This window comes from Phyllostomus hastatus, unplaced genomic scaffold (assembly GCF_019186645.2).
Source record: "Phyllostomus hastatus isolate PE091 unplaced genomic scaffold, TTU_PhHast_1.1 phas_scaffold_11, whole genome shotgun sequence".
Classification (NCBI taxonomy): domain Eukaryota; kingdom Metazoa; phylum Chordata; class Mammalia; order Chiroptera; family Phyllostomidae; genus Phyllostomus; species Phyllostomus hastatus.
In genome coordinates, this window is record NW_025334005.1 from 6810066 (window position 1) to 6832933 (window position 22868).

The following is a 22868-nucleotide window of genomic DNA, read 5'->3' on the forward strand; positions in this document are numbered from 1 at the left end:
AGCGTGCGTGTTCCTGCCACCTGTGGGGCTGACAGCAGCTGCTCTCAGCCTGTCCAGGAGCCCCCGCTGGGGTCCGAGTCTTCCCTTCTCGCTTCTATGCTGGGGGAGGGGCAGGGGGCTGCTGAACTGGCTGAGGAGCCTGGTGGTTCCCTGCCATGGGCCAGCCTGCCCCGTCCCAGGTACTCCCTCCACGCCCCCCCCACCCCCGCCAGCCCAGCGGGTAGTCAGGAGGCCTGGGAGGGGCTTCTGCTTTCAGCAGGGAGGGTGGCTTCCTGGGAGTCCGGAGACCAGGTTTCTGATGGGCCTGCTTTTCCTTCCCTGCGCGGTGACACGAGGCGGCAAGGGCAGGCTGCCTGTGGACGATGCCGAGTCACCAGCATTGGCAGCAGGGCCGCACACATTGTGTGAAGCTTCCAATGTGCCTTATCACGGGTCCTCTCAACAGTGCTTTGATCCCCCACCCGGCCCCCACTTTACACAAGGGTGGGCTGTTCAGTGACGGGCACACAGCCCAGCGGTCGGGGGTGGGGCTCGCCCCCAGCTCTGTCTGACCTGGCCTCAGGGGCTCCTCTGCCCGGCCTCTGTGGTACCAGAAGTTGTCAGACTTCGAAAGGCCACAACGCTGTGGGGATCAGAGCCCCGGTTGAGTCCCCGGGCTCCAGGCAAATGTCCCCTGCCTTTGTCCCCTCCTGAACTCTGGCCTTGCCTTGCAAGTGTCCCGCACTGAGGACACAGGACACCAGGGCGAACAGGACAGTCTGGCTTTGTAGGAAGAGGCTGAAAACCTCACTCGAGGGGCACAGTCAAGTCACTTGCCCTGCGTTGGTGGCAGGGTGCGCGGAGCAGCTGAAGAGAGGAGGTGCCACCTTCTAAGAAAGGAGCTTGGCTCGGAGCGGCCGCAGCCGGTCACCCAGTGTGTGGCACCCCTGCTGGCCCTTGTTCTTCCTTCTCGAAGACCGTCCACCCGCACCGTGGGTCTGGCGCACACTGGCCCTCGCCCGCTCCCCCCGCCTCCCTCCCCGCCCACCCATCACCCACCGCGGCGGGCCTCTTGCTGCAGGGCAGCTGCACGGGACACAGGCCCCAAGTGTCCACCTTAGAGCCTCCAAGAGACTCCCAGCTCGGTGAGAAAGGCGCCCGGTGGGTCCCATGCAGCACTCCCAGGCCCCAGGCCCCTGGCCACGCCAAAGCCAGCCTTGTCGCTGGGGGTCCAGGTGCACTTTCCTGGTGACTTAACATGAAGAGAATGTGCTAGAATCAGGTGGCGCGTGGACTGCCTCTAGGGCCGGTCGAGTAACACAGTTCAGGGGAGTGGGCTGGGGTGGGGGGCACACAGGTGAGCGGCGCCCTGTCTGGCTCAGGGGCGGCCCCTGCTTTACTCTGGCATGTGGCTGTGATGGGGTAATACGGACCAAGAAGTCGCCTGGGGCACAGGGCTGAGGGCGAAGCCTGGCTGGCCCGTGGGCCCATGGGCAGGGTCCACCTGCCGAGGCCAGAACTCGGCAAAAGTGCTCCCAAGGCCGAGACAGTTCCCATTCAGTCGCTCAAGCAGGTCTTTTTGGAATGCATCACCTGCCACCACCAGGGGAACAGAGACGTCTGCCTCAGCACCCCCCTTTGGGGGGGTGGGGGGGGTGGGGAGGGGAGTGTGTTTTTTGAGGCAGGCTGTGGTTGCACTGAGGCCCCTGTGTGGTGGCCAGGCTAGAGGCGGGCGAGCTTTTATGGAGAAAGGTGCTGGTAGGGGGCATCTGCCTCGCACCCTCTGCCAGACCTTAAGATCCGCCTCTCAGCCTCCTTTGGAGGGCCCTCACCCCTGCCTCGCATGGGAAGGGGGCGGGTTGCCTCTGTTTCTGGGCTCCCAGCTTGGACCCGGGCCCTGGGCTTGGCCACTGGGCTCTCGTGGGACGCGAGTCCAGAGCAGGGACAGGGCAGAGGCCTGGCGGGAGGGTGCCGGAGGCGGCAGAGTGTTCCCCAGGATGCGTGTGGTCACCCCTGGTGCTCTCCCAGAGTGGCTGCTGAAGCTGGGACCACGGCTGTCTGCTGCTCCCGGTGGCAGATACCGTGGCCAGTGGGGCGGGGAAAAGGCCCAGGTCCGAGACGTGCTCTCGTGTTCTCACGGAGCCCTGGGAAGCCCAAGGGCTTAGTGAGGCCTGGCTCCGCCTCTCCCTTCACGAGAGCCACAGGCCCCGATCAGCCCCCACTCAGCCGTCCTCCTCTCGATTGTGCCGAAGGAAACCCAGGCACCTCAGGGTTCGGGGTGTGTGTCTCTGCTCACTGACCCGTAGGGAGACTGTTCCTGTTGAGGGAGCTATTGAACCCACAAGGCTGTTCAGCCTCGGCCTCTGACTCTCCAGGGAGGCAGTTAACTGTGACCGGCTGACACCCCATGAACCGTGCACTTTTAACTGCCGTGCGAGGCGAACAAACCCCCACTCAGCCAGGGTTTACTGGGTCCCCCCTTGGTGCCGGGCCGTCAGGCGGCGCTAGGGCCCTTTGCGCTTGACAGCCAGCCCCAGTCCCTGCTCTCTTGTAGGGAGGCACCTTGAAGAAGCAGGAGTCTGGGGGAGGCCACAGAGGGAGGGGTGGAGCAGGGCGCGGGGTCGGGGGCCACACATCACCCTGAGGGGCTGCTGCGCTGGGCCGCGTTGTGCCAGGTGAGCAGCCCTCCCACCGGAGGACTGCGGAGCCCCCCGACGGGTGCCCCTGCCCTCAGGCATCTCCAGAGGGACAGGGGGTGACCTTGGATGGAGGAGGCCGGACACTAATTCTCAGGAAGTAGAAAAGGCATTATTTACAAACAACATATTGGAAATACAGTAGAGTACTCAGCTCCCACCTGTCCCCACACCGCACCGTGAGCGTCCCGTCAGTCCTCACTGGGGTCCAGGCCTGAGCAGAGAGCCCCTTCTGCTCGGGCGCTGCTCCCCACAGACAGGGGCGGGGGCTTCTGGGGCCTGGCCCCCCCAGATGTCTCTGCCCGGGGTGGGGGTGGCTCCTTGTTTGTGGGCTCGGCCCTTTCCCAGCCGCCACACTTGCGGGGTCGGCGGAGCTGTCGGGCGGGTCTCCCCTGGGCCAGGCCTCTCCTGCGGGGATGTTCGAAAGGCCCCCTGCCCTCCGTCCGGGTTCTGGCGGGGGCAGAAACCGGGGGGACGTATTTCCAAGCGGCAAATGCAGAATGTTCTCAGGACAAACGTTTTGGCTCTGGATGTCGGTTCCCGTTTCCCGGGTCTGTGGGTGAGAAGGGAATGTGTCAGGGGAGGAAACCTCACACCCCTCACACAGGGAGCTGGTTTTGGGAGGTGGGGGGCAGGCCCCGAGGCCCCTGCTCAGCGTCTGGGGCCAGTGGCTGCCCCTCTGGGTCAGGGGCTTCTCCCTCCTGCTGGCAGCCCTGGTGTAAAAGCGCACCACCTAGGAGGGGCCCGTTCGGGTGGGCTCCTGAGATGGAGTGGAAGAGGTGGCGGTAAGGCTGGGGAGAGTCCTCTGCTCTAATCGCCAGGTCAGCCCCCATCCCCCGAATCCTCGAGGCTTACTTATTCTCTCCCTGCACGTGAGCCCAGACCTTGGAACGCCCCATTCACGGATGGGCGGGCGGGCAGGCGGGTGGGAGGTAGGCGTCCAGTGGCTGGCGCTCATCCCCAGCGCGGTGGCGTGGGGACCCCGTGCTCACCTCTCACAGCCTCTGAGCCCCGTGCAGGTCGTAGTCACTGTCGGAGGAGTTGTCGGGCTGGGTGGAGACGCGATGCAGGGCCCCCTCCAGAGCTGCAGAGAGAAAGGAGGCCGCTGCAGCCGGGCTCAGCGCCCCGGGCTGCACAGACCGCGCCCTCAGAGCCCAGAGCCCCACGGGGGGGTCAGGGATCAGGGGGGCTCCCGGAGCTGGTGGCTGGACAGCCATGGATCTGTTTCGGTCAAACCAGCCAACTGTTCACTAATGACACTGAACTCCAGTCTCCCTGGGGCTTCGTTGTCAGTGCCAGCCTGGGAGCATTCAATACCGGCTCCCCGGGGCCTCTGGGTGGCTCCGTTCTGCCTCACTGGCCACCTCGCCCTCAGTGCCCTGCAGAGATGCCGGGCTGTGGGGTCACAGCGGTGCTGGGGTTAATGGCATCCCAGCGCCTCCTCTCCAGCTGAACAGCCTGTGAAGTCCGCATTCCTTCCTCACCCTGCTGTGAGCGCCCTCAGCAGGCAGGTCACCCCCCTCTCCCCCCCCTCCTCTTTGGGTGATCACGTGACCCCTGCTCCAGCCCCGCCCCCCGCCCCCCCACCCCCCCACCCCCCCCCCCCCCCCCAGGCCTCCTCGGAGCGCAGGCAGTGCTCACCTGGATAAGCGGAGACCTGGGAGTTCCTGGGAGGCTGGCTGTACTCATTCTCCACGTGTGAGGCTGTGGGGTTATCGGCCTGGGATCGGCGGACTGTGGTCGCGTGATCACGGTGGAAAGACACTGAGCAGACAGACGCAGGAGACATCGTCATGACACGTGCTGAGTCCTCATCCTCCTTCCCAACAGGGGCCCGAGCTTTAATGTCCGTTCCCACTGTGTGATAGGCCGGGGGTGGGGGGCGGGGGGGCGGTGCTGCAAGGGCACCCATGGCTCCTCTAACATGTCCCTCTTTTCCTTTCTCTCTGGACAGGTTCATACTAGCAGGGGTCAGACTTAGAGCTGATTGGCAGGTTGGGCCTTTGGTCGGTCTGTTGGTCAGTCTGTTAGTCAGTCATCAAACATGTTTTAAGCAGGGAATTGGAACATAGGAGACAGGGTAGGTGTACCCCCTTGCCCTCCCAGAGCTGAGGGCCTTTATTTATAACAGCAGACGTGACCTATAACACAGAGCCTTCCTGAAGGGTTTGGCTCCGGGCAAAGGGGGGAAGAATACGAAGCGGGAGGGAGGAGGAGGAGAGCCGTGGTTCCACCCGGGAGGGTGGCCCGGGCAGGGCTGCAAGGAGGGAAGACGAAGGCTGGGTGGGGGTTGGGCTGGCTGCGTCAGAATGTTATACGGCTGGCCTTCGAAGGTTGTCCCACGACCGAGACACTGAGGGAACCGGCATGAACAACCCTTCTTCACGTGCCCCCGCTTTGGGGATGAACCAGGCAGAAATGCCCCTGAAGGCTCTGATAAGTCCCGCAATGAGGAAGCAAGTCCAGCTTTGTTTCCCGCGTGGCCGTGGGAATCTGAGTGGTCCCAGAGTCCTCCTCTCTGAGGGCCACCATGAGCACTGGCTGGCACAGCCATCCCTCAGCCGCATGGTGGGGGTCAGAGCCCTCGGGCAGCCCCTGGCTCTGGAGGGGGTCGGCAGTGAGCCTCGACCCTGCCTCCAAGGCCTCCTTCCTGAGCCGGGGCGGGGGTGGGGGGACCCTGGCCGGGCTGTGGACGGACCCTGCCTCTGGGGACACTCACTGTTCTGGCTCATTCCTGTCGGGCCGATCCACTGGCGCTGCTTCTTCTGGCGGACTGGGCAACAGACGGGAGAGGCACGTCAGGGTGGAGGCAGGAGCAGGGAGTGGAGGGGTGGGGAGGGGGGCAGGCGCCCCTGCAGGGGGCGACCGCTGGGCTCTGCCCCCCTGGAACCTTTGGGGGCCTCGGTTTTCTGACTTGCTGGGGAGGAACCTGCACCCATCTCTTGCTAGAGGTGACTGGTTCTGCAGCGGAAACGACTTCAGAACCAGAATTAAGATCTGGGAGGGTGGCAGGGACCCAGCCAACACTGCCTGCCTCTGGGCCTTCGCTTCTCAGCCCCTCATCTCCCTTCCTTGTCCTTGAATCATGTTCTCCCGAGTTCTGCAAGACGGAGACTGCAACCCGCTATATTCACTGGGTGAGTAATCGCCCATTTTGTGGATGAGGCAACTGAGGCTCCGAGAGGAAGTGGCTTAGTCACCATCAGGTACAGCTGGGAGGTGGTGGCACTGGGTCCGAGACACGTGTCTCCTGAGGTCAGAGGCCATGCTGATGACCCTCTGGGCCCATCACCAGCTAACGAAGGCCACATCCTCCCTTTGGCCAGGAGTGGGTCTCAGCTGGGCCCCCGCTGTGGGCGCACCAGCCACCACACTGTTCCTGACTTTCTGTTTCTCGTACTTTGGGCAGAGGAAGCCAAGTCGATGGCAGAGGGGTGGGGCTGGGTGTGGAAGCAGAGGCAGGGCCCCTGCTCCTCTCCCCGCACAGGGGCTTGAGTGGGGGGTGGCTGAGGCAGCGGCACCTACATTTCTTCACCAGCTTCTTGTAGGCGAGGGGGCCGCACACAACCAACAGCACCACCAGGAGCACCAGGGCCAGGATGATGCTCGCCACGGCGGCCGCGCCCAGGCCCGCCAGGTTCGGATCCTTGCCTGCGGGGGAAGGCAAGGGGCTCAGCTCAGTCCCACCCCGTGGGCGTCAAATCTACCCCTTCAGAGGGAAGCTGCTGCCCAGCTCCTCCCCGTGACTGTGCAGCACGTGTGGAAGGCACTCGCCCACACGGCTGTCCCTCCACCGCCTCTGGAATTCCGCGCTACACAACCCTCCATTCCCCTTAGCATCTGCCTGCCACTCGGCCGTCCAGCTGTCACTTGCCGCTTTGGTAACCAATTACTGAACTTCCTACCGTGCGATCGCCTGGCCACCATACATGGCACCAGCGCATGGTCATGTACCAATAGCCGGCCGGCCGTGCCTCCATCTCTCTCTTCAATGTGTCACTCGGTTACCATGAAAGGGGCCATGTGTGCCACCTGGCTTCACTCCCGCCCCTCCTGGACACGTAGAAGGCAGAGGGGCCTTCTGTCCCTCACCGGCTGCCTGACAGTGAGGGCCAGTCCTCTCTCTGTGGCTCGTGCTCATTGCTGTCTGCGCGCTCTTGCCGCCCTCCCCGCGGGTGCCATCTCTCCACCCTTTTCTGGGGGGCCTGGGGCTCCCGGTCCTGCTCGTTCGCTGACCGGGCCGTAGAGGGAAAACCCAGAACTGTCCCCCCCCCCCCAGCAGCAGACTCACACGTGACTAACACCCTCTGGCAGTGGGTTATCTCCTGAAACTCGTAGCACTGGGACAGCTTCTCCTGGTGACAGACGAGCCCCCGGGAGGTCTGGTCTCCGGCCTCCAGCACCTCGAAGGAGCTGAGGTTGCCGCACCGCTGCTCCTGGCACACCTCCTTCCACCGGGAGGGGACCTTGAAGGGCGAGTGGTGGCACAGGTCCTCCCACTGCCGGCCCCGGCGCACCTCCACGTAGCCCGCACACGTGCTGCTGCCCCTTGCCAGGCGGCTCTGCACCTTGGGCTGGAAATCTGGGGAGGAGAAACAGCGGGAGATGAGGCTTGGAGGGAGCCTCCTCCACCCTCGGCCTGCACGCCTGGCCCCTGGGACCCCCCTGCCACTGGCAGAGTGGCGGCCACCTCGCAGGGGGCTTTGGTGCCACGCAACACAACTTTTCTTTCTGTCCTCTCCTTTCTGCCATCGTCTCTGCCACTTCCCCCCTTTCCTGGGCAGCTGCCAGCAGCTGTCCTGAGACGCAACAGCCTGGGCCCTTGGATCGGTGATGAAGCTGGCAGGTGGCGATGCCTGTGGCGGCCGCCAGCAGGCAGTGGGAAAAGCTGTGGGAAGTGGGATCCCCTTTCCTTTTAGAAACATCCGCTCCTTCTCCTGCTGCTCCCTGGGAGGCGGGAGAGCTTTTCAGGCAGGGAAACTGAGGCCCAGGGATGGGAACGCCCTCCCGCTCCAAGTCCTGGCAGCTCACAGCAGGGACAGAAGCCAGAAATACTGCCGCCCAGGCCCTGCTGGTCAGTGCAGAGGGAGCTGGGATCACACCAGCTTTGGTCAGTTTCCATAGCAACATCCGCCTTCAAAGGCTTAGTAAATTCTACATAGAATAAATGTCAAAGGCCAGCTCCCCGGGTGTGGTTTGCAGATTGCAGCCTGCAGGAGGGCTGGGTGGGGCTCAGAGCCAGCCTTGCTCGGGCCAAGAGACCGTGGGGTCCAGCTTCTGCCTGGAGGGGGCAGTGTTGACTCATTCACGCCAGACACCCAATACGTGGGGGCCTCTCCACCCGCAGGAGAGCCCCACAGTCCACTGAAGTGCTTCCTGGCTTTGTACGCACCCATCCTTGTCCCCGGCTGAAATGGGGGTCCTGATTTAGTAGGTTGGGGGTGGGGCCTGAGAGTCTGCATTTCTATCCAGCCCCCGCTGACACCCATGCTGCCGTCCTGGACCACCCTGGGGGTAGCCGAGGCTTCGGTGACAGGCTCTGGCCTGACCGTGCCCCAGCGGAAACCAGCCGGTGCTCTGTGACAGCGATTTTCAGCCGGGCGCCTCAGGGCCCCTGGCAGTTTGGTCACGGCACTGACCTCTTTTCCCTTAGACTGTCAAATACAAAAGGGGTGGCAGCCACCACAGCAATACCCATCCGGTATCAATGGATCAAAATTATACCCCTTTTTTTTTTGTGAGATGGGCAAAAGAAATTTTTTTTGGTGTGCCACAGAATTTTAGTAGTTTGTTTCTGGGTGCCGGGAGATGAAAAAGGCTGAAAATTGCCGATCTGTGATATTAGGCAAGAAATGTCGCCTCCTTGAGCCTCAGCCTGCTCGTGCGTAAAGCGGGGGTGGCCGTAGCTCCCACCCCGAAGCTGCTGTGAGCGAGAAGGGACGCCCTGGGCCACCGTGCCGGGAGACTTCCTACAGTCTGGGTCGGCCAGAACCCTCCCTCGGAGAGACGTCCCTTCCCCCTCAGGCAGGCAATGCCTTTCCTCCTGGTTTCGAACTGGAGCCTCTTTCCCTTCAGGTGCCCCATGATCCTGGTTTCGGGGTCCCGTGGACCAGACTCCTCGGCCACCTCCCCTCAACCACGCAGGCATCACCAGGTTCTCCCACTCGCTGCTCTGTGGCTGGGCAGCCTGTGCAGGAGGCCCCTGCTGACCTGCCCTGGCCTCCTCTGGGCCTGCTGTGCCCGGGACCTCCCACCTCTCACCGTCTGCAACCGGGGACAGTGGTCCCCAGAGTTGACAAATCCCCTTCCTGCAAGGCTGGTCCTGCCCCCGCCCCATCCTGCTGTGGTCCTTGGCACAAGCCATGCTTCCCACCTGCAAGCCCTCTCTCCTCTACTCCACTGCGCTCCCCTCCTCCTTCCGAACCGGCAGAGCAGACCTTGTCTCCTCGTGGAAGTCCTGCAGGCCCCACCTCCCCCGAGTGGCATGGCGTTCGGGGCATGTGGACTTGTTCGAGTTCCCTTGCAGAGACTCCCAAGGCACCTGGCGTGACTGCAGCCTCCCCATTCCACCCTGCCTCCCGCTTAGAGGCCGACCACCAGCCCCCTGGCTCCCTTGTGCTCCCCACAGCGCCCTGGACCCTGCGCCACCTGCAGGGGTTTGGGAGAACATGCGGTGACTGACCTTCCGGGGACGCCCTTGGGCCTGGCCCAGGCTCACTCACCAGAACAGATGAGGGCGAGGACTTGGCCGTCCTTCCGGGGCTGGACCTTTCTGAAGCACTGCTCCAGGGAGGTGCAGTTGGTGTCCTGGATCTCCCACCGGATTGGCAAGGGCCCGGTCTCCCCTGGGGCCTGCTTCCTGGCTGCCCTGGCCTCTGGCAGGCGCTTCAGGAAGGAGCCACACTGAAGGGCCCCGCAGATGAGGTCCCCCAGGTTCTTGGGTCCGTCCTGGTCCTTGGGCCCGTCCTGGTCCTCGTAGCTGATGGTGCCACCCAGGCTGCCCCTGTAGAACTCCACCACGCCCATGCACCGCAGCCCCTCGGGCCCTGGCACCAGATGCAGCCTGGGAGGCACTGGGGAGACAGGGGGAGGGGTGTGCGTCTGAGCACTGACGGCCGGCGGGGGGGGCGGGGGGGCGGGCCCTCCCTGCTCCTGGATCTCGGCTCCAACACACGAGCGTGTGAATGACCGGCCGACGGACCTGGGAAGCGGCGAGGTCCCGACTGCTGCATGGGGCGTAATTCCACCAACACTTTCCATGTTTGCCCGAAATTCAAATGTAACTGGGCATCCTGTGTTTCTAATCGCTGCACCGGACACCCTCCCCCGGGGGCCTCGGAATCCTTTTACCTGTGGGCTCTGGCGTGGTGGGTGGCGGCCTCGTGGTAGGAGGGCTCGTCTTCGGCAGCTCTGCAAGGAGACATTCTGGTGAGGGGGCCAGAAAGAGCGGGGAGGAGGGGGAGGGTGGGGCGTGGGCAGGGCTGAGGGCAGCTCGGGGGCTGAGGGCCGTTCCCTAAGGACCCGCAACTCGGGATGTGAGTGCCACTCGCTCCACCCGTTGCCTCTAAGCCTCCTGTGAGGTGGGCGGCACCAGCCCATTTTACAGTTGGGAAAACGGAGGCTAAGAGGAGACAGTGACGTTAGCAGGTCCTTGACCTTTTCCATCTCGCCAGACAGGTGCCAGCACCCCTCAGCCTTCCCGCTCCAGTTCCCCACCAGTGAATGTGTGTGTGTGTGTGGGTGGGCGGGGGGGGGGCGGTCACTGTAAACCTGGGACCTTCTTCCACCTGCCTGCTCAGGCCCCGCATCCCAGGCCTGGCGTCCGGGCCGAGGGGACCCACCTAAGCAGATCAGGCCCAGAGGGACCCCCTTGTGTGCCATGCTGGAGTTGCAGCTGGAGAAGGACCCCGGCTGCCCGTAGCAGATGACGTGGTTCTGGGGGCTGTTGAAGTGAGAGATGTGGGCCAGGACCAAGGCGTCCCCGCAGTTCAGCTTCTGGCAGAGACCGGAGACCCGCTTGGGGTCCTCCCGGCGGTTCGGGCCGCGGCCCCAGCTCTGGCTGTCCACCGTGTGCCACTTGCCGTCGAAGTGGACCTCCAGCTGGCCCTGGCACGGAGAGCTGGAGCCTTGCAGTCTCAGCGGGAGCTCTAGGGGTCAGAGAGCAGGGCAGGGTCAGGCTGGGAAGGCTCCTCACTGCCTGCCTGCCTGCCTGCCTGCCCCAAGGTCTCCCTCTGGGCCCCCGCCCGCAGCCTGGCTCCTGTGACTCATCCTTGGGGCACTGCAGGGACTTCCCAGAGTCTCCGCCTGGGGCCTCTCCTGACCCAGGTGGCCCCCTGAAGCCACCTGGAGCCAGGCCGGAAGGACAGGGCGCAGACCTCGGAGCTTGGGGAAACTTGGAGCAGTGGGCGAGGGGCCCTCGCCACCCCCGGGTGCAGCAGAGCCCCCCCCCCCCCCCGGGAAGTCTGTCTCCGAAGACCCGAGACAGGCCTGGTGCCTGTTTCTTTTCCTCTGACTTCTAAAATGGACTTCATTGAGGTGCAACCTGCACCCAGTGAAACGCGCTCATTTCAGGGGCGCTGGTTCAGAGGAACTGGACGGACGGCAGGCGTCCGTAGCACCACCGCAATCCCAGACACAGAGCCCTCCCACCGCCGGGGAAGCTCCCTGCAGCCCGCCGCAGGCCACCGCCGGTCTGCTCTCTGTCGCTCAAGATGACTTTCGTCTGCCCTAAAATGTCATGTGAGTGAGATCATTCGGCACTTTTGTTGTTCGCCGGTTTTTCCAGTCTGGCTCCTTTCGCTCGGGGCTGCAGATTTCCCCCGGCGCTGCCTGGCTGTGAGTCCGTCCTTTCCTCTGGCTGCCCATGCTTCCCATGTGGACAGGCCTTGGCCATCTGGGCTGTGTCCAGGTCTGGGCTGCTGTGAACCCTCGGGTGCCTGTCTTTGTCTTTTTGTGGGCACACGTTGCCCCCTCTCCTGGGAGAACGCCCAGAAGCGGGATTGCTGGGTCATGGGCAGGAACATGGCTTTTGTGGTGTGCTCAGGCTCCGTGACGGAAAGAATAAGAATGTGTGTTTGCACTTGCATAGAGAGGTTCTGGGAAGATATGCCAGAGATGGATGGATGTTTCGGGTGGGGGAGCACTGGACAGATGGGGTGCCTCGTGGCCATGGAGGGCGTCCACGTGCAGGTGGGCATGTTTGTGTGTGTGGTGGGGGGACTACTCTCTCTCTCTCTCTATCCCTGGTGGAGGTGCTGATTTCTGAATTGGCAGGACCCCCTACAGCCTGACAGAACGACAGCCCTGCTCCCCCTGCCCCCCTCTGCCGCCAGGCCTCCCATAGCTCTTCCTCACCTGAGTCGCCGGGCCCTCCGAGGCAGGAAGTCACTGCGGAAAGGAGAGAGCAAGGTCAGGAAGTGAGTCTCCCGCCCGCTCCCGCTCCCGCTCCCTTCGCCCACGGGCAGAGAGCCACGGCCTTCTCTGCCCGCCCCCAGGATCCTGGCGTCCAGGTGCAGGGCTTTGCATGCTACCCTTGTCCCCCTGGGTGGGCCGTGAAGTCAGTTCAGTGGGTCGCAACCATGACCTTTTGTCCCTGTTTTAAAACTTGACTTTGCAAAAAGAACAGGTGGTCCCCTGGCTTTTCCTTTGGGGCACAGTGCCGTGGATGCTAGCGCAGACGTGGGCCGGGGTAGCCATCATCACGACCAGGGCACACCACAGCCCCACCCCGCCCCACATTCCCGCCTGCCGTCCCTTTGCACTAATGAGTGGTGTCACAAAGGTCGATGTTTTAAACAATGAAATGGACTAGAAGAGAGGATGTCAGAGGCACTGCGCACTGTGAGGATAAGGATCACTTTCCGTGCCTCCGGCTGCACAGTCAAAATGTCCTGGTAGGTTGCTTTCAATCAGAAAAAGTTTGCACTTTTCTGCCCTGGCTGTTGTGGCTCAGAGCACCAGCCTGCAAACCAAAAGGTCACTGGTTCGATTCCCAGTCAGGGCACATGCCTGGGTTGCAGGCCAGGTTCGCACATGGGGGTGTGCAAGAGGCATCTGATCGGTGTTTTTTTCACACATCTATGTGTCTCTCCCCATCTTCCTCCCTTCCCCTTTAAGAATGAAAATAAATAAAATCTTTTTTAAAATGTTTGCACTCCACAGTTCCAGGGGACTAGGAAATGAGCCAGGGAGGGAACCCAAGACCAGGTTGCTGCTCTCGAGTATTCCCAAGCAGGCGGGACAAGAACAGCCGCGATTCATCTCTCCCGGTTGCAGTTTCCAGGGGAGGGCGTCAAAGCTCAGACTTGGACTGGAAGGGACTCGGCCGTGGGGGCCCAGCCAGTTGGTAGGGGCGCCAGGACCACGGCCCCAGCGAGCCTGGCGCAGCTCCTGCCTGGGCTCAGCCAGTAGGGGTGTGAGCCATTTGGGAAGTGCCACCTCCTGCCAGCCCCTTTGTGGGAAGAGGGGTCTCCCAGCAGGGCAGCCTGCGACTAGCTGACCTGCGGCTGGGCTGTCGGCGGATCCGGGTGGGGACGGGGTGGGGTGACGTGCCTGTGTTTCCTCAGAGCCCACCCTGTGAGTCCACCACCCAGCGTTATCACTCAGAGCAGGGGTATTGACGGCCGCCTGTCTGACCCCTGGACTGACCTCTCCACTGGGCTCTGAGGTCAGCACTGGGTCGTTGAGACCATGTTATACAGTCAACGGCCGGGTTTAAGTTGTGTTTGAGAAATTGTTGCTGGGTGTTAAAATAAATCGTTTTTTTTTTTCTTAAAGCCTGTTCTTGCCTGAGCGTTCCGAACCCGTGGTAGGATTTGAAGGGGAGACTTGCAGCTCACTCTCTCCCCCAACCCGAGATCCCTCGCCATGGAGCTGTGCTGGCCCTGCGATGCTCATCTGTCTCGGCGGCGAGAGCCTGGCGTGGTCGCCCGGGAGTCCTGGGCCTCAGGAGTGAAGGCGTTTTTCACGCAGGGTGGGTGTCGGGCCCAGAGCAGTGTTGACCAGCTGTCAATCATCTGGTCTGCTGCAGTGGGCAGGAGGACGCGGTGGAGATGTCCACGCTCAGGAGGTGAAAGAGGGGGTGGGAGGCCCTTGGTCTTGCCCTCACTCTCACCCCTGACCTCTCACTCCCACCTCCCTCCAGCTCCCCCAGCTCCAGCTCCCATCGGGAGTAGGGCTGTTCACCTTTAGGGAGTCATTTCTTTGGCTAAACCATGCCGGCTGAGGCAGCTTGGGGGGCACTTTGGGGCACTTTGGGGGAAACCCACCCCCCTCTGGGGCTGTGCGGGTTCTCGGGCACTGATCCCTTTCTCTGGCCGAGGGCACGGCCCCGCCGCCACCGCCTGCGGGCCCTGGGCAGGCCAGTGCCTCAGCCCCTCGGAGTCTCCGTTCCCTGGTCCACAGCACGGGGACAGGGGAGGGGCAGCTGCACGGTGATGAGAGGATGGGATCAGTGTGACGGACTCAGCCCGGTGCCTTCCCTGCCCTGCCTGGTGCTCAGAGCCGTGGCTCCTGGTCATGGCCCCGGCAGGGCCTGGGGTGCCTGCGGGGCCCGAGGGAGCTTTCCCCGTGGACGACTCCCTGTCCAGGACCCTGGGAGGGCCAGGCCCCCGGGCTCACACTTGCCTTTCTCGCCTGGGCCCTTGCATTCCCAAAGTCACCTCGGCCAACATTCATTATGAACAGCAGCTACCATTATTGAGCACCTACTGTGTACTTGGCCCTCGGGGGCATTCCTTACGGATGTCATGGTGAATGTCCCACACGGCCTCACAACGTGAGTTGAGTACGTTCGCAGGAGACATTCTGGGAAGTGCCCCCTCCAGGGCGATGCTGCCAGCAATTGGCAGGGCCTGGGTTTGAACCATAAGTTTGCCTCCTACACCCATACCCTCTACTCTCTGCTCCCCCCATTGTGCCTCCCAAGGGCCAAGTTGGGGGGTGCAGAGATGAGCATGACCCAGACCCTGACCCTGAGGAGCTTGAGCCCCCAGGCCCGGAAGCCCCCGGGCCTGGCCGTGGTGGCAGGTCTCACACAGGGCAGCCCAGGCCCTGCGCCGAGGAAAGACTGAACGAGCCAGACAACCAGGGAAAATTCTAAAATGGAAAATGCCTTGTCGAGAAGAGGCGTCCTAGGGCTTTGGCTCCCTCTGGGTGTCCATCTGTCCTCAGCCGAGCAGCCTTTCCTGTCTGTCCCTCCAGCAGCGTCCTCCTCGCCTACAGCTGGCACCCCTTCCCGGGCACTTTCTACGTGCACGCTCTCAAACCTCATCGCAGCCCTGCGAAGCAGCTGCTGCTGCTGCTCGAATTCCCATCGTACAGACAAGGAGATCGAGAGCGATGAACAGCCCGAACAGCTTGCGAGTGCTGGGGTCGGAACTCTCGGCCGGGCCTCCGGGAGCCGGGTTTGTGCTCCTTGACCTCTGGGCCAGGCGGCCGCCCTTTCCATCGGGGCGAAGGCCGCGGCAGTGGCCCCCAGTCTCACCGGCTCCTGCGTGTCCCTGGCGTGCGAGCCCGGTGGGAAGGCGTGAACCTGCGATTCTGCTCGGTCTGTGAGACGCGCCACGGGGAGGGCTTTCCCAGGCACTTGCCGTGCGCTCTTGGCGAGTCACTCGGCCTCTCTGGGCTGCGTGTCCTCCTCTGTAAAATGCGGACCTTAGATTCCACGACCCCTCACCCTCCTGGAGGTTCAGAGGTCAACAGTGGGATGTGTGCCTGACTTGGAGCGTCCTGGGTGCTTTGCTCTTTCGTTCTGTCCAGGAAATATTCAGGGTCTGATCGGCTGCAGCTGATGTTAGCGGCTTTGCACAGAGTCAGACCAACATCCTCCTTCCCCTCCACCTGGGAGATGCGCTCAGGGCTCTCTGACGCCCTTCCCGCCACAATGTACCCCACCGGCCCCCGCCTGCAGCCTGAGGTCCAGGCTCTGCTGTGGCAGAGTCTGCAGACAGAAGCCCGGAGACCCTTGAGACCACGGGGGACACGGGGCACGGGAGCATCGTGCTATTCCCTAACCCGCTCTCCACAGCGACACCTCAGCCGCTGGAGCTGGGAACGAGCATTCTCCAAAGGCCCCTTCCTTCTGCAGCCGACCTTCCCTGGAAGCCCAGAAATTTAGGACTTGGACTGACCACATCCAGGCAAAGCTCAGGACAAGAAAGCCAGAGTTAGAGTGCCTCTTAAAGCCCTGGCTGGTGTAGTAGCTCAGTGGATTGAGCGTGGACTTTGAACCAAGGGGTCGCTCATTCAATTCCCAGTCAGGATACGTGCCTGGGTTGCAGGCCAGGTCCCCTCAGTATTGAGTGCACGAGAGGCAACTGCACATGGATATTTCTCTCCCTCTCTTTCTCCTTCTCTTCTCCTCTCTCTGAAAATGATTAAATAAAATCTTTAAAAATAAAAAAAGAAGGCCTCGCCCTGGCCGGTGTAGCTCAGTGGATTGAGCACGGGCTGCGAACCAAAGCATCGCAGGTTCGATTCCCAGTCAGGGTACATGCCTGGGTTGCAGGCCACGGCCCCCAGCAACCACACATGGATATTTCTCTCCCTGTCTTTCTCCTTCTCTTCTCCTCTCTCTGAAAATGATCAAATAAAATCTTTAAAAATAAAAAAAAAGAAGGCCTCCTTACTCCCCCTTGAACCCCCTTTTCATTTCTGCATTTGCAGGGATTGAATCATTTGGAGCTGCTCTGACAGGTCTCGGCGAGGAGCAGACGAATTCCTGAAAGCAGCTCTGAGACCACGTATATCATATGCACCATCCTCATGTCCCAGCTCCCCTCTCCTCTTGGCTCCCAGCTTTCCACGTGATTCCCACTTCGGCAGCCCTGGATGGGTTTTACTGGCTTTGCACAATGTTAAAAATTGGGTGGCCCATTTTTTGAAAAGTTTCTCTTTGTCTTGTTTTACCAAAAACGGCCCCCCAAAAAACCCAAGATCCAGATGTCTTTGAAAAAGAGGTCTTTCTGGCCGTGGGGGCCACGTTGCTGCTGCCAGCCCCCGGCAGCAGCCTGCCCTTCTGGTTGCCACGGTCCCCGAGGTCGCCTCCTGTTGCCCTGTGTCTGGACAGCCCTGGCCTCAGACACGGGATGGTCCCTGCAGTGAAACGCGTGAATTTTTGCACTGAGGGGGACGCGCCAAGATTATAAATAGCCTCCTATTCGTTCAGGTTGGGATTCGCACTGAATGCGTCCGCCAGAAACCTGCAGATAAATGCGGGTTGGGTTGGGAATTGCAGATGAGGGTTGGCTGGCAGGCCTGGGCGGTGGGGCGCACTTGGCACACTCAGTAGAGCCCAGGCCGGCCTGTCTGCCACTCACTGGTAGGTCCTGCCTGGCCCCCCCGGGCCACCTGCACCCTAGGACATGGAGGGCACCCGGGATGCGGGGAGGGGCTGGGATGTTGCTGATGGTGACAAGGGCGATAGTGAACACTGGTTGAACCCCTTCCCGGTGCAGACCCCAGGGCGGGCGAGAGTTTATCATGAGAGACCCTGACGGACTCATCTGAGGGGGCTGCCATCGCTGTCCCTCAGATAAGGAAACCGGTGGCTTAATTGAATGTGGTTTGAAGTCAGATGGTCCATTTTTCCACGAACGGTGATTCCTGCTACTGGTCCGTGAACGTCTCTTCAATGCACAGCAAGGTGCACACGTCTGAGGGCCTTTGGGGGCATGCTGCCTTCTCCTTCCTGTCACCCCCCGAGGAGAGGCCGCCTGGGGGGGCCAGAGACTCCTCTTTCCTGGACCACACTGGCCGGTGAGCTGTGTCTAAACTCCATCAGCATCAGGGCTTCAGGGGAACAAAGATCGCACGACCCAAAATTCTGTGCCTCTGGCCGAGCCCCAGAGGAAGTGGCTGGTTTAGGATCGGGAGCTTTTTTCTGTGCAAAACACGCAGAGGAGCTCGCGCCAGGAGAGCCAGGGGGCCGGAGCCCTCGGACAGGACAGCGGACCTGGCCGCTCCTCTTGCTCACCCAGGGCCTGTGCCAGCGCGCAGGCAGTGAGCCCATCTGGGCACAGGGGCCTTCACGGTTCAGCTCATGGCGCTCTCCCCCCGCTGTGGCCGGGCGTGTCCCATGGAATGTGCATGAGCTTCACGCCGCCCGTGTCTCCACTGGGACAAGCCCTCCGTTTTGTTCAGGGCTTCACATATCTCAGGACTCTGCCGCTGGTGGGGGCTCATTCTTTCCACCCACAGCCCTGTGTTGAAGGCACCAGGCTCACCCCCATTTCGAGATCAGGACACTGAGATCCAGAGAGGCTGAGTGAGTTGCCCAAGGTCACACAGCTCGCTGGTGGTATAGAGTCAGGGCAGAAAAACAAAGGCCATCACTGGGCAGGGCCCCACGGGAGCCTACTGCGGGGAGGGGCCAGAGCCTGCTTGCCCCATGGTCCGGATGGGAGAAACTGAGGCCGAGCAGAGGGAGGGCTCGCTCCGGAAGCCTCTGCGGGAACCTGTGGGCCCTTGTCGTCTTTGTCAACTGCCACCACTTTCCTGTCCTGTCCCTGCCACCTCTCTCCCAGCTGTGCCCCCAGGGATAAGGGAGTAGTGGGGTGCCTGTGAGAGCCCCGGAAGTCCAGCCTGGGAGGGGAATAACGATGATGGTGATGGTGATGATGATAATGATGATGAGAAGGAGGATGAGGATGATAGCAGTAGTTATAGAGGAGGTGGCCACAATCCCTCATCTGCGATTCAAGATCCAAACCAAAAGTCTTTCTAACGCCTTTGGCGGGAGGGTGTTGGCGGCCTTCAGGGGTCCCTCTGAGTGTGTGACTTCACGCCTCACTGCAGAAGCCATCTCCTGAAGCGTTGCCTTATGGCGGGCATGTCCAGGGCACGCAGCCCATGCACAGGGTACCTCCTACCATCTAAAACATTCTGAACTCCCGAAGCAACTGGCCCGGCCCGGGGTTCAAGGTGCGGGCTGCGGGCCAGGACAGGTGAGTTCCTGTCTCTCTCCAGGGTGCTCAGCACACTTTCCCCTCTGCTCAGGAGACTGGGGGAGAAGCCCTGACCCCCCGGGGGGGGCCCCCACAGCCTTCTGGCTGCCGCCCCTCTGCTGGGGTCCTCCCCAGGCTGGCACGGCGGGCTCCCTCCCTCCCTACCGGACTTTTCTCAAACATTATCTTCTCGTGAGGCCCACTGCACCCTCCCAGGCACAGCGCGGCCGCCCCATGCTCCCAACCCCCCGACCACACCACTCGGGACTCCGAGCGCCGTGCAGTCACCGGCCCACTCCGTGTCTCGTCTGTCTCCCCATCACACCCCGACTACAGTGTCAGACCCACCCCCCGGGGGTTTTCCTTGTTCGCCAAGGTGCCCCCCGCGCTCAGAACGCTGCCTGGCACATAGTGGGTGCTCAGTGCACAGGTGGTGTCTGAACGCATGAACGAAAGAGTTAGATCTGGTGACGAATTACCCTTTGAGGCGAGCACGGCGGTGACCCCCATTTTCTGGGTGAGAAGGCTGAGACTCAGAGAGGTGTTCTCGTCGTTCGTGAGTGGCCACCTAGAAATCGGACCCCGATCCGTGCTGCTCTGAGCCCCACGGGTCTTCAGGGACGCGCACACAGCCCTCCCGGACACACGGCACCCAACACAGACGCACACGGCATACACGCGTGTGCACACGTGCACCCACACACAGGTGTGCACACACACACAGTAGGGGTTCAGTCCAGCTTCTCAGGTGGAGTGGAAGACCCTCCTTGGTCGAGATGGAGGAAGCCCCTCTGAACGGCTGGAGCTGGGCAGAGCGCCCAGAGGACCAGTGCCGGCCCCCGGGCCCCCCGTTCCTCCTGGGGGTGCTGGGGCCTCATCCTTTGTGCCCAGAGCCAGCGGGCCTCAGCGCTGCCGCCTGGGACACGGGCTGCGTGGCTCACACAAAGCCAGGGCCCCACCCCCTCCTCTGTCGTGGACGCCCAGCCTGTGGACTGGGCCTGCCCCACAGTGAAGTCCGCCACTTATGTCCACCGCAGCTGTTTCCTTGGTTGCGCTGACCAACATATTTGCACGTATTTCGAGGGCTCGTTTACTTGTGCTTTGTAACAGGTCTCCTTGGCCTCAGCCTGGCACGCAGGACCAGGAGGTCCATGGCGGGGGTCCTGTTCCGTTCACTGCTGTATCCCCGATGCTTTGCACAGAGCTGGACACGGAGTAGGAGCTCAGTAAACCTTTGCAGGTGAGCGAATGAATGAAGAGCCTGTGCCAGAGTGCTGGGCAGCAGGAAGGCTGAGGGGCAGGCCAGCCTCTGGCGAGACCCCTTCCCACCAATCCTACCTCACCTCGTTTCTTACTGACCCTGAGAGTAGTAATAATAATTTAACAGTAATTATTATTATTACTATTGATGCTTCTTGAGTGCTTACTCTACGACATACCGACATTCTGACTGACACTTTACATGCATTGATTCATTTCATCCTTAAAACCCTGTGTGCGGCAGGCACTACTGTATTCCCACGGACAGAGGAGAAGACCGACCGACGCTTACAGACAGGTCGGAGGTCACCCGGCTGGCGAGCGGCAGACAGGATTCAATCTGCAGAGTCTCTGGGGCTGAGAGCCGCCGTGGGAGGCCATGGTCACGGCCGCCATCCCCATGCCACAGGCACCTTCATGCCCCAAGTTCCCTGAGTCACGGGCACGGCCCAGCAGGCCAGCCAGGAGGCCGCAGCATCCCCAGGGCTGTGGCGGCATCTGTTCTGGGCAGGACTCAAAGGTACCTGTGCTGTTTGCCCCCGGCTCCGGCCCTGGGCCTCGGGGCCCCTAGCTAGACCTTGGGGGCTGCAAGTCCGCTGGGGGCAGTTGTGTCCTGCGACCATTTTCCTCCGCATGGGAGTGGCTTTGGTGGCCTCTGCTCTTAGCTAAGGGTCCCGAGGGGTCTCCACGAGAGCGGGAGTGCTGGGCTGGGGTCAGCTGCACTGCCCACCAGCTGCTTCACCCCGGGCTTGCCCCTCGGACCTCAGTTTTCTCCACTGTGAAATGGGGCCGCTGGGCCCGCCTACTTCCTAGGCTGCCGTGGGGCTTACGGAAGAAGATGGCTCTGAAGGTATTTTCTAAGCGGTGACCCACTGAGCGACGGGAATGTTTCTGATCTACCGGTGCGTGCGTGTGCACACACGTGCACACACGTGCACACACGTGCACACACACGGGGAACCACATGCTCCTGAGGTCTCAGGGGTTCCTGCCGAACAGGGGCTGAAGGTGCGGCTGCTGAGCCGCCCTGACTCTGGGCTCCTCTGGGCCACGGGCCTGTGGGGTCCTGCCAGGAGCCTCGGCCCACAGTGGGATTTAGGCGGGAGGCCACGGGGCAGGACCCCACCCCATACCCAGCCACCAGTGAGGGGCAGGTGGGGATTGAAGGGCCTGGTCCCAGGGCTGCCCAGGGCCGAGGGGCCACAGCAGCTCCTCCAGAGGGTCCCGGGGGGCAGCCAGGGTCCCGTCTCCAGGCCTCTGCCCTGGAGGCGGAAGGCACTTTGTATCTCTTGCAGTTCCGTATAAGAATAGCCGTGTGACCATGAGTGCACATGTGCCGTCGTCACATGCTCGGGGGATGGTAGGATGACATTTGGGGGCATGCCTGGCCCTTGAAAACACACACAAGCACATTGCTCACACATGCACACACAAACACACATGCCTATTTACACACACACATGCCGAGTCACCTCCGCACGCCAGCTTCTCTAGAGGGGCCTGAGGGTCCCCTGAGACTTTCCCTTCTGAACCGGGGAGCCTCAAGCTCCTTCCTGCTGCCGCCCATTCCCGTCCTAGGACCACGCACCTCTTTACCCCGCTCCACCTTCCAGACCTCGAGAAGAAGTCAGATTTCTTCCAGTTCACCCCCTGCCTCCTAGAAATGGGCAGATGGAGGCCCAGAGAGGCCCTGGGACCCATCCTAGGCACACATGGCCAGGCTTAGAACCCGGGGCTCAGGCCGCAGCACGAACGGCCGCCCCTCCCCACCGTTGCCCAGGATTCTACCCACCGGCCGGAGTCAGTGACGGCCCCAGCAGCAGGGTCCTGGTCCTCAGCTAGTGTCCCAAGTCCCCAGCGATGGAGGACCCCCCAGCTTCCACCATCGCCCCCCAGGCAAACAGAAGGTCCCAGGTTGTCCCATTAGTGGCCCACAGGGGTCAGGGGTGGGTGGGCTCTGAAGCCCTTCCCTCTGGCCTGGAGGAGACCCACGGTGAGTTCACAGCCTGGCTGGTGGGCTCAGCTGGGGCCCCACTGGGGACGGAACCAGAGGGACCGGGAACTAAGGCATGCACATTTGACATCTGCTTAGCTGCATTCTCAAAGGCGGGCCCTACCCCGCCTCAGCCAGCCTGCCCAGAGCATCGTCAGAACCACCCAGGAGACCACGACTTTCCTGTCCCTCGAGACATCTAAGTGGAGGCTGGACGCTCGCGGGGCAGCGGGGAGCCGCAGAGGGAAGCCCAAGTTAGACGGGGGCCGCTGACTTGATTGCTAGTCTGAAAGCCTGATTTAGCACAGATGCTGCCTGGAAGGCCCCAGCAGGGCAGGAGAGAAGCAGGGTTGAGGCTCTGGGGGTGGGGCAAGCAAGGCCGAGAGTGAGGCAGGAGCTGGGGACTCAGACAGGGATCCTGGTGGTCCCAGTCTTGCATGCGGGCCTCAGAGTCAGACCAAGGGAAGAATTGGCATCTCGCCCCTTGCACGCCAAGCCCAGGTACCCTGGCAGACGCCCCGGGAGGGTACTCACCCAGCACTCCCAGCAGGCACAGGGCAGCCAGCAGCAGCTGCTGAGACTCCACCATGGTCACAGCCTCCTCCTGCTTCAGTCTCGGCAAGCTCAGCACCCGTGGGTGAGGCTGTCTGCCCCCCGTGTCTCCTCGGGGAGGAGGGGGCGGGGCGGGCAGGCGTGGGCAGGGGTGGGACTGGGGAGCAGGCTGCGTAGGGCCTGCGTCACCCACATTTGAAGTTGAACTGTCAACTTCCTCCGGTAAAACCACCTGTCCCCGTTCGAATGGCTTCTGCTAGCTTCCTGCCCGAGGTGCCCAGGGCCGGGACAGTGCCCCGATCACGCCACACTGGGGCAGGGCTCCTGCGAGGGAGGCGCCTGGCCCCACTGGCAGCAGGCCGAGGGGACCGAGAGGCAGGGGTCCCACCAGGGTGGTGCCCAGCTGGGCTGGGGTGCTGAGAGCGGGGAGGCGGAGGGCACCGG

At 62.3% G+C, this 22868-nt stretch overlaps 1 protein-coding gene across 1 annotated transcript; it reads right to left on the reverse strand.

Annotated features, from left to right (window-relative positions):
* Nucleotides 1–2773: 2773 nt before the first annotated feature.
* On the reverse strand, nucleotides 2774–22556 carry CD5 (CD5 molecule). Its single transcript, XM_045855181.1, has 11 exons — nucleotides 22407–22556; nucleotides 12030–12062; nucleotides 10517–10822; nucleotides 10026–10085; nucleotides 9398–9748; nucleotides 6967–7257; nucleotides 6201–6326; nucleotides 5395–5448; nucleotides 4317–4439; nucleotides 3668–3759; nucleotides 2774–3228 (listed from the first exon to the last, which is right to left on the reverse strand). Exons 1-10 carry the CDS (start codon nucleotides 22459–22461, stop codon nucleotides 3671–3673), a joined length of 1488 nt encoding a protein of 495 aa, XP_045711137.1. The 5' UTR covers nucleotides 22462–22556; the 3' UTR covers nucleotides 2774–3228; nucleotides 3668–3670.
* Between the last annotated feature and the right edge of the window lie 312 nt (nucleotides 22557–22868).